Source organism: Oratosquilla oratoria, chromosome 1 (assembly GCF_046742065.1).
Source record: "Oratosquilla oratoria isolate Oo_2021 chromosome 1, ASM4674206v1, whole genome shotgun sequence".
Lineage (NCBI taxonomy): Eukaryota > Metazoa > Arthropoda > Malacostraca > Stomatopoda > Squillidae > Oratosquilla > Oratosquilla oratoria.
This window is the reverse complement of record NC_134777.1, coordinates 34,953,989-34,964,491: the sequence shown is the minus strand read 5'-3', so window position 1 is coordinate 34,964,491 and position 10,503 is coordinate 34,953,989. Positions and strand designations below refer to the sequence as shown.

The window sequence follows — 10,503 nt, the reverse complement described above, 5'->3', positions numbered from 1 at the left end:
CTTTGGGGAAGAGGGGAATGTCTGTTGAGGAAGTACTGGAGAGGACAGAAGACAGGTGAATGGAGAATGGTTGTATATGGATGATGTGATGCATGAGGTGGAATGGGGGGTAAGGTAGTACGTGTGAGAAAAATTTTGACGCAGCCTGAAGGGATTTCTCCCCATCTACTCCTTTTCTGCATGAGGGGATGGAGGGGGGGGACACCGATTTAATGAAGCGGCCTTGCTGTGGATGTGCTGTGACTTGTGACACTGCCTCTGACCCAGGGCAGTGAACAAGATGCAGGGATGACCCATCATCTAGGAGGTGCCAAGATAGAGAGGGTAGGGGGTGGAGGGGAGTGGAGTGTATTTAGGGATGGAATTTTTTTTTTTTTTTTTTTTTTTTTTGCTACCTCCCTTGTAAGGGGAAAACGAGCCTTTGGTATATGTATGATAATTTTATCATTATCGTTATTATTATTATTTTTATTTTATTTGATTATATTTTATTTTATGTATTCATTTATGTATTTATTATTATCATTATTTATTTATTTTTTTCATGAAGGCGTATAGATAGTAAAAGTGGGAACTTTGTTTCCATAAGAAGTAACTTGTAGCCATACTCCAAGATTTTTAATCAATATCCTTCCCACACAGACTATTTGTTTCTAATCTTTTTCATATGATGTTTCTTCAGGATCGTTTGAACAGGCTTCATGCACAAGTGAACAGAGAAACGACCAGGAGACGTACCCTCTTAGAAACTACCTCACCTGCTTCAACCTCATCCACTTCACAGCAAGTCACATGATGTCTGCCTGCTCATGAAATCGACAGACTTGATGGCTAGCTGCTCATTATATGGCATATTGACTTAGATGTCAAAATATATATTTTCTCGTTATTGTAAAGACACAAAATAGGCAATAGTTCCTGACAATCTTGAAGTTATAATTAAATGGTATGTCTTGGTGCAGGTGTCATGAGAATTTTAAGAAAGAAAATTAATTGAAGAATTGATAGATATACTTGTAGTGTGAGTGTATCATTCATTCAGAATTATTCTAGTGTCCTATCTTACACAATGTTGTCATTCCATGTGACCAAAGACAGTCATTAACATTAATTATGTTATTATTACTCTATACCTATGCCTGGGGTGGAGTGAGTTCTCATCTACTCATCTGTGAGAATTGGAGAAAGAATTTTCAAGTGTGTTACTGTTGACTTACTTAATTGCACTTTGTAAGGGTAGAAGCACTGATGAATTGTTGGGAACAAAATACAGTAATTGTATTTTAGGTTGTAATGATGGAGACAAAGATTAAAACCCCAGATTTTTCTCATATAACTTCTGAAGACTTAGAACATATCTATGAGCCTTCAGAAGATACATTTTTGTTGATTGATGCACTAGAAAAGGATCTTGAACTCATCGTTAACCTTAAGCCTTCTCTTTGTCTGGAAGTAGGGTCTGGATCAGGGGTGGTTATAACTGCCCTTGGGACATCTCTGGGGTCTGGGGCTCGCTACATTGCAACTGATATAAACCCCAGGGCATGTCACATCACTCAAATGACAGGGGAGAGGAATGGTGTACACATCAGTGCTGTGAACACGGACCTGGTCACTGATATTCTTCCCAATGTAACTGGCTGTGTTGATATATTGCTGTTTAATCCTCCATATGTTGTGACTCCTCATGAGGAAGTGGGTCAGGGAGACTTAGAGCACACTTGGGCAGGAGGCCACAAGGGAAGGCAGGTGATGGATCGGCTCTTCCCCATTGTACCTCTTCTTCTCTCCCGTACAGGTGTTTTCTATCTTGTTGCTATAAGAGAGAATGATCTGGATGACATAGCACAGGTCATGAAAGGTCATGGATTGAGCTGTGAGCATGTTATTTCTAGGAGGGCAGGACCTGAACATTTAACAGTTCTAAAGTTTTGTGTGGAGTCTGATTGAAATTTTATTGTGATTTCAAGTGATTATGTAATTCAGCATTGTAAGGTGATAACCACTGACTCCCAAGAGGATATGCTCTATATATTCCAGTAAATACAAAGTTGAATTTATTGGTTTCATTATCCAGGTTAAGAACTAATTAAAGTCTTTAGGCTAAAATAGATCATGACACATTATTGTGTTAGCACAGAAAAACAAGAAAAGACTGATGTTATATACATAGACAAAATCAATCCACTGCCCCAGTTCTCTGTTACAGGAGATCAGTGGCACTAGGTCACTGATTCATTCTGTAGGTCACTTGTCCCTTAGCTCCATGAGGAGCTAAGATGAGAGGGAAACAAATGGGTGGTGGATGGGAGTGGAATGGGTAGGGCTGGGTGCATAGATTGGCTAGCTACCACCTATATAGGGAGGAAGAGGCCCTTGGTATATAGACAGAAAAAGAAGTGAGTGTAGAGCAGTGAATTATGAGGTTCCTATGTCTTCTGATTGTTGGCTGCATTTGAGGCCATTCTAGTGTAGCCAGGGAGATTTTGGGCTTGTATTCTTTAATGCAGGGTAGTGATTTTAATGTAAGCATGCCAGTGCAATTCTTACTTGTGAGTTATTCCTCTGGTGGGCTAATTTCTGGGGAATAGAGGGTGATTTGATAAAGTATAGAACATAGCAGTCTATTGTGGAGTGTTTGGTTTTGAAAGTTGAGTGTGTACATGTTTTTGTAAGTAAATGTTGCCCAAGAGGTATATGTATGGTGGTTTCTGTCACTGGGTGTGCTGAACAGTGATTCTGTCCACGACTAACATATATAGCTACCAGTATATATATATATATATATATATGGGATAGGAGGAAAGCTGTTAAGAGTAGTCAAAAGTTTTTATGAGAGTACTAGAGCTTGTGTTAGGATTAGAAATGGAGAGAGTGAATGGTTTGAGGTAAAGGTGGGATTTTGTCAGGGATGTGTTATGTTGCCCTGGCTGTTCAATTTATACATGGATGGGATGGTGCGAGAGGTAAATGCAAGGGTAGTGGGTCAGGGATTGGAGATGGTGAAAGAAAATGGAGAAAAGTTAGAGATAAGCCATTGTTATTTGCTGATGACACTGCATTTGTAGCAAGGTCAGAAGAGGGATTGAGGAAGCTAGTGACAGAGTTTGGGAAGGTGTGCGAAAGAAGAAAGTTGAAGATAAATGTGGGTAAAAGTAAGGTGATGAGATGTACAAGGGGAGAAAGTGGCAGCAGCCTAGAAGTGAGTATTAAGGGAGAGAGACTGGAGGAAATGGATAGTTTTAGATACTTAGGTGCAAATGTGGCAGGAAAGGGAGGAGTGGAGGTGGAGGTAGAATGTAGATTGAGAGAAGAGAGTGCATGCCTTGGTGGACTAAAAAGTGTAATGAGAAATAGACATTTGGGAATGGATGCTGAGAGGAAATTGTATGAAGGAGTGATTGTGATGACAGCACTGTATGGAGCAGAAACATGGAACATAAGGGAGGAAGAGAGGATGTATTTACCTAGTTGTATTTTATGGGAAAGGGAGCTACGCTCGTGGTGTCCCGCCTTTGTATCTCGCAGTGTCTAGTTTGCTCTTAAATTCATGAATGGTTTTTGTGCACACTATTTTTTTGTCCAGTTTGTTCCAAGTGTCCACCACTCTATGTGGAAAACTGTTTTTCTTCAGATCTCTTCTATAACTTCTTCTTTTTCATTTTCTTTCCATGTCCTCTTGTGATTTTCTTGTCCCACTTTAACAAGTCCTTTCTGTTGAGTATTTCTGTGCCCTTCATGATTCTGTAGATGGACAGTAGGTTAACCTCTCTCTCTTCTTTGTTCCAGAGTCGGTAGCTCCAGTTTAGGCAGTCTCTCTTCATATGATAAGTTTCCAAGTGCAGGGGGCATTTTTATGGCTGCTCTCTGGATTCTTTCTATTTTCTTTATATTCTTTTTGGTACTGGGTGACCACAATGTTGCCGCATATTCTAGTCTAGGCCTTATCAGTGTGACTAATATTTTTTTAATTATTTCTTCGTCCAAATATGTAAATGCCACTTATTGATCTTAGGAAGTTGTAGGATTCTCCAACAATTTTGTTTATCTGTTTATCATAGGACAAGTCGTTTGAGATAATTACACCCAAATCTTTTTTGGATCTCTCCTTCTTTACCTCCTTGGTTCCAATTTTGTAGTGTCCTGATATTCTGTTTTTGCTTTTTCCAAACTCCATTATGCTACACTTGTTAATATTGAAGTCCACTTCCCATTTCTGACTCCAGTTTCATTCTTTATTCAGGTCTTCCTGCAGTGATTCACAATCCTTTTCAGTTTTTACTTTCCTTAACAGTTTGGTGTCATCTGCAAAGAAGCTCATGTAACATTTTACATCATCATCCATGTCATTCACATAAATAATAAACATTATTGGAGCCAATACAGATCCTGATTGATTGAGAGGATTAGGAGAGGAACAGAGGGAGTAATTGTTGAGGAAAAGTGTGAATTTAGGACGGGTAGAGTTTGTGTAGATCAGATTTTTGTGGTAAGATATGTGAGAAAGCTATAGGAAAGGGGAAGGATGTTTTTTGGGCTTTTATGGATCTGGAAAAGGCATACAACAGGGTAGACAGGAAGGCACTGTGGGAGGTTTTGCGGATATACGGGATAGGAGGAAAGCTTTTAGGAGCTGTCAAGAGTTTTTATGAGAGTAATAGAGCATGTGTCAGGATAAGAAATGGAGAGAGTGAGTGGTTCGAGGTAAAGGTGGGACTTCGCCAGGGATGCGTTATGTTGCCCTGGTTATTCAACTTGTACATGGATGGGGTAGTGCGAGAGGTAAATGCAAGGGTGGTGGGTCAGGGATTGGAGATGGTTAAAGAAAATGGAGAAAAGTGGGAGGTGAGCCAGCTGTTGTTTGCGGACGACACTGCGCTTGTGGCAGGATCGGAGGAGGGATTGAGGAAGTTGGTGACAGAGTTTGGGAGAGTGTGTGATAGAAGAAAGCTAAAGATAAATGTGGGTAAAAGTAAGGTGATGAGATGTACAAGGGGTGAAAGTGGCAGCAGCCTAGAAGTGAGCATTAAGGGAGAGCGACTTTAGGAAGTGGATAGTTTTAGATACTTGGGTGCAAATGTGGCAGGAAAAGGTGGAGGTAAAATATAGATTGAGAGAAGCAAGTAAAGGCCTTGGTGGATTAAACAGTGTAATGAGGAATAGACATTTGGGAATGGATGCTAAGAGGAGACTGTATGAAGGAGTGATTGTGCCAACAGCACTGTATGGAGCAGAAACATGGAATATAAGAGAGAAGGAGTTTGAATGTGTTTGAGATGAGGTTTCTGAGAAGTATGGGGGTTACTAGGCTAGATAGAGTGAGAAATGAGGAGGTGAGGAGGAGAGCAGGGGTGGAAAGGGAGTTGGGAGATAGGGCTGATGAAAGAGTATTAGGATGGTTTGGACACATGAAAAGAATAAGTGAAGAAAGACTGGTAATAGAGGTATGGAAGGTAGATGTGGAGGGAGTGAACATGAGGAGACGTCCTAGGATGAGATGGATGGGGTGAAGGGGTCTTTGGGGAAGGGGAATGTCTGTTGAGGAAAGATGGGTGAATGGAGAATGGTTGTATATGGATGATGTTGTGATGCATGAGGTGGAATGGGTGGGGGATGGGAGGTGAGGGAGTGTGTGTGAGCAAAATTTGATGCAGCTCGAAGGGATTTCTCCCCGTCTTCTCCTTTTATGCATGTGGTTACGGAGAGGGGGGGTTGCCGATTTAATGAATCGGCCTTGCTGTGGATGTGCTGTGACTTGCGACACTGTCTTTGACCCAGGGCAGTGGACAAGGTGCTGGGATGACCTGTCATCCAGAAGGTGCTAAGATGGGAGGGAGGGTGGAGGGGAGTGGAGTGTATTTAGGGATGGAATGGGTGGGATTGATTTTATGCCTTTTCCTTTTTGGCTAACTCCCTTGTAACGGGGAAAAAGCCTTGGTATATATATATATATATATATATATATATATATATATATGTATGTAATACAGATCCTTGCAGTACTCCACTGATCACCTCTTTCCAACCTGAATATTTTTCTCTGAGCACTACTCTCGTCCTTTTACCAATCAAGAAGTCCTCCATCCATTTTAGTAGGTTCCCTTGATTCCCTACTACATGTTCCATTTTTTTTTTTTTTTTTTTTATATAATTTTTAGTGTGGTACCTTGTCCAAATCTTTTTGTAAGTCCAGGAAAGCACAATCAGCCCATCCATTCCTTTCTTGCACTATGTCTATTAGTCTTGAGTAAAAACATATTAAGTTTATTAAGTTTGTGGTACATGATCTTCCTTGTCTGAACCCAAATTGTCTTGTGTTTTTTTTATATAATTTTCTTCCAGGTGTTTTACCCATCAGTTCTTGAAAAAATTCTCACAAATTTTGGCTATAGTGCTTGTTAATGAGATTGGTCTATTGTTAGTTGGTTCTTCCTTGTTTCCTCCTTTATATATTGGTACAATGTTAGCATTTTTCCAGTCTTTTGGTGTTCTTCCATCTTTAAGGGAGCAACTTATTATGTTATGTATTTTGTCCATTAGTTCTTCTTTGGATTCTTTTAGAATCCAATTTGGAATTCCATCCAGGCCATGCGATTTCCTGACATCAAGGTTTGATAGGTGTTTCATTATTTCTTTTTGTGTTATTATTATCTTGCTTATGGGGGGAGATAGCACTTCATTTCCTTCATCCCAATATTGTACCCTTCTCTCTAGTGAAAACAGACTTGAAGTGATTATATGACTTCAGCCATTTCTAAATCTTCTGTGTATTCTATATTTCCATGGCATAGTTTCACCATTTCTTGTTTATTTTTAAGTTTACCATTTACATATCAATAGAATAGCTTGGGTTGCTTTTTGCATTTATCTATAATGTCTTTTTCATAGTTCCTTTTTTCCTCTCTTCGCACTTTTACATACTCATTTCTATAATTTATATATACTTGCCATTTTCCAGGTTTTTTATCTTTTCTCCTTCTTTTCCAAGCTCTGTCCCTTCTGTCTTTTGCCTCACTGCATCTTCTGTTGAACCAGCATTTAATGTACACTCTAGCTTCTGTCCTGGTACGTGCTTATTCACCCCTTCATTGTAATTTTCCATCAAGGTATCTCATTTCTCTTCCACTTTTGTCTCTTCCATGTAAAATTCTTCCCAATTTGCATTTTGAAGGAATTTTCTTTAGTTTTGCAAAGTCCGTTTTGTTGTACATCAATCTTCCTTTCCTATGCTTTTCATTTCTCTCCATGTACATTTCTTCCTTTAGTTCAGTCTCAATAAGTATATGGTCACTTTTTCCAATTGGTGTCTTGTATTGGATTTTATCCACAATTTCAAGTTCTGTTGTAAATAATAGATCTAGTCCCAATGGCTCCTCATTATTTCTGTATCTGGTGTTTTCACTGACCCACTGTGTCATTGTATATTCCATGGTCATGTCCAGTAATACATTACCCCACAAGTCTTTTCCGCCTTTCACTGTCATGTCCTCCCAACAAATTTCTCTGCAGTTAAAGTCCCCATAATGACCATGTTACCTCTGCCCATTAGTATCTCATTTAATGAATGCCTTGTATCTTCTAGCATTTTCATATGCTTGTTCTTTTTTCCAAGCATTAATTTTTGGGGGCACATAAGTCACCACAAACTTTCTACTTTTCATGTCCTTGTCTTTGACTTTTATCATTATCATTTCTACATTACCTTTGCCCTCCACAATTTTTGTCGCATTAAAGTTTTTCTTGGTCAAGAACATGATTCCTCCTTGTTTCTGGTCTCTGTTTTTAATCTAGCAATTGTATAGTCCTTGTCCAACATTAATGGGTGGTATTGCACCCCTTAATTTAGTCTCCACAATTCCTATTATGTCTGCTTTTTCTTCTAACAGGTAATTATTAAGTTCATTCAGCCCTGAAATTAATCCGTTGATGTTAGTATAGGCCACTTTTAATCTTTTCCTTTCTCCATCTTTTTTCTGTCTTTGGTTCGCCCATTCTGATGTACCATTTTCTCAGTCTCATGTTGATTGCTCTCCAATAGAATTCCTTGCTTTCGGTCTCTGTTCTCTTTGCATTTTTTTCCCTTAGTTTCATCTTTTAGTGTCTTCTCTTTTTCTAATTCCTCAATACTCATTTCTCTTTTTATCCATATCTTATTGTAATGCTCACTCCTTGCCAACTTACCTACTTTTTCAAATACGTCTTCTACTACCATTTGTGATCTTAGTTTTATCTATAGGGGTCGATTTCTTTCCTTGATGTTTTTCTTTACATCCTGGGCTCCATACTGAATTTCTTTTAGAATTGCTATTGCTGTTTTTTCTCTCATGTACCTCGCCAGACCATGTTTTTCTTTTAGTCCATATACCACAATACATTTTTTCCTATCCACTGCATCTCTGACCCAATTTACCTTTTCATTAATTACTTGGATACTTGTGTCTTTTGCATTTTCCTGCATTTGTTGTTGGACTATTTCTTTGAAGGCAGCTTCTTTATTTTCTATGTTTTCCTTCCATTTCTCAATCTTTTGGATGCTTTTCTCACCTAAGTTTTCTTTAATTTTTTTCAGTCATTTCTTGCTTTTGTTATTTACCTCTTTTATTTATTTATTTTTTAAGTTGTCGCTATAGGTAGTATAATTAATTTTCTTCTTTTCATCTTCACCTCTCATATATAACTTTTCATTTCCTTACTCTCGTTTCATAGTTCCGAGTTAGTTTTTCTTAGGTCGGAAATTTCAATGTTAGCTTGTGCTAAGTATGATAAGGGTTACTAGACTGGATAGAGTGAGAAATAAGGTGAAGAAGAGCTGGGGTGAAAGGGAGTTAGGAGATAGGGTTGATGAAAGAGTATTAGGATAGTTTGGACACATGGAAAGAATGAATGAAAAAAGACTAGTAAAAGAGGTGTGGAAGGAGTGAACAAGAGGGGTCGACCTAGGATGGAATGGATGGGGTAAAAGGGGCTTTGTCATCCAGGAGGAGCCAAGACAAGAGGATAGAGGGGAGTGGTGTATGTTGGGGATGGAATGGGTGGGAGTCGTTTATACCTTTGTATTTTGGCTATCTCCCTTGTAAGGGGGGAAATGCCTTTGGAATATGTATGTATGTATATACAATAAAAGCCCTCATATCCGGCCTTCTTGTATCCGGCACTTCAATTAACCGGCATATTTTTCACGAAAATCAAAATTTTTTTATATAAAGGTAGACTTATGTAAAAAAAAAAAAAAAAAAAAAAAAAAAAAAAAAAAAAAAAAAAAAAAAAAAAAAAAAAAAAAAAAAAAAAAAAAAAAAAAAAAAAAAAAAAAAAAATGCCCAAGGTTGAGAAGAGGAAAGTGTGGTGCTTTCACTTAAGCAAAAGATGGACATATGCAGAAGTTTGGAGAAAGGCGAAAATAGAAAAATACTAATGGAAGAATACGCATTAGGTCGTCTACCATTTACGATATCGAGGCCCAATCCAAGAATCTAAGAGAGTTTGTGAAGTTGAATGACATGCCTACACAACATAGACATGTGGAAATGCTGGGCAAAGTGTTGTACGAGTAGTTTTGTCTTGAAAGGTCTGAAGATGGATGGCTTCACAGATTTGAGAATCGCCACGGAATTCGTCGTCTTGATGTGTCTGGGGAAGCAAAATTTGCTGATTTACCTTCTGCAGAGGAGTTTATAGACAGGTACGGTAATCAACCTGTGCCTTCTTGGTAAAGATTTGCATCTCATACCTCAATTTTTCTCTCGCATACACGGATGCGTAGTGCATATATATATATATATATATATATATATATATATATATATATATATATATATATATATATATATATATATACAATATATATATATATATATATATATATATATATATATATATATATATACACACACACACACACACACACACACACACACACACACACACACACACACACACACACACACACACACACACACACAGAATCTGATAAAATGGGATAACAGAAATACAAGAGGACACGGAAAGAAAATAAAAAAAGACAGCTATAGAAGAGACTTGAAAAAGAACAGCTTTCCTCACAGAATAATAAACAGTTGGAACAAGTTAGATGAGAAAGTGGTGTGTGCAAAAACAATACATGAATTTAAAAATAGTTTAGATAAAATGAGATATGAAGACGGGACCCCACGAGCATAGCTCCCCTTCCCGTAAAATACAACTAGGTACAACTAGGTAAATACACACACACTTCAAAGAACGGATGGCGTAGAGGATGTCCTGAAGGAAAAGTGAAAATTCGAAGATACTAAAGCAAAGTACCTATTGTAATTACAGGGCGGGGGGGAAATAGCTCGTGGGGTAGTGGGAAAGTAGGGAAAGAGGAGAAGGGGAGGGAAATGGAAGGAAATGAGGAAGGAGAAGACTTGGCCCAGGCAGACAGACGAAATGTAAACAAGAAACGGCCCCCCGATCAGCTGAGTGACGACGAAATGTCTAATAAAAATGTAAAGATCAGAAACATAG

At 38.4% G+C, this 10,503-nt stretch overlaps 2 protein-coding genes across 2 annotated transcripts; both read left to right on the top strand.

The window, feature by feature from the left end:
- Positions 1-682: 682 nt before the first annotated feature.
- Snapin (SNAP associated protein) lies at positions 683-796 on the top strand (the record flags this gene model as incomplete). Its single annotated transcript, XM_076197978.1, is given in 1 exon segment — positions 683-796. A coding segment is annotated over 1 exon segment (114 nt), but the record flags the coding sequence as incomplete, so codon positions are not given.
- Positions 690-2,056, top strand: HemK2 (HemK methyltransferase 2). Its single transcript, XM_076197966.1, has one exon. The coding sequence runs from the start codon at positions 1,294-1,296 to the stop codon at positions 1,948-1,950; it is 657 nt and encodes a 218-aa protein (XP_076054081.1). The 5' UTR covers positions 690-1,293; the 3' UTR covers positions 1,951-2,056.
- Positions 2,057-10,503: the final 8,447 nt, after the last annotated feature.

Coding starts and splice junctions, on each gene's coding strand:
- HemK2 (XM_076197966.1), top strand. CDS start 1,294: ATGATGGAGACAAAGATTAAAACCCCAGATTTTTCTCATATAACTTCT.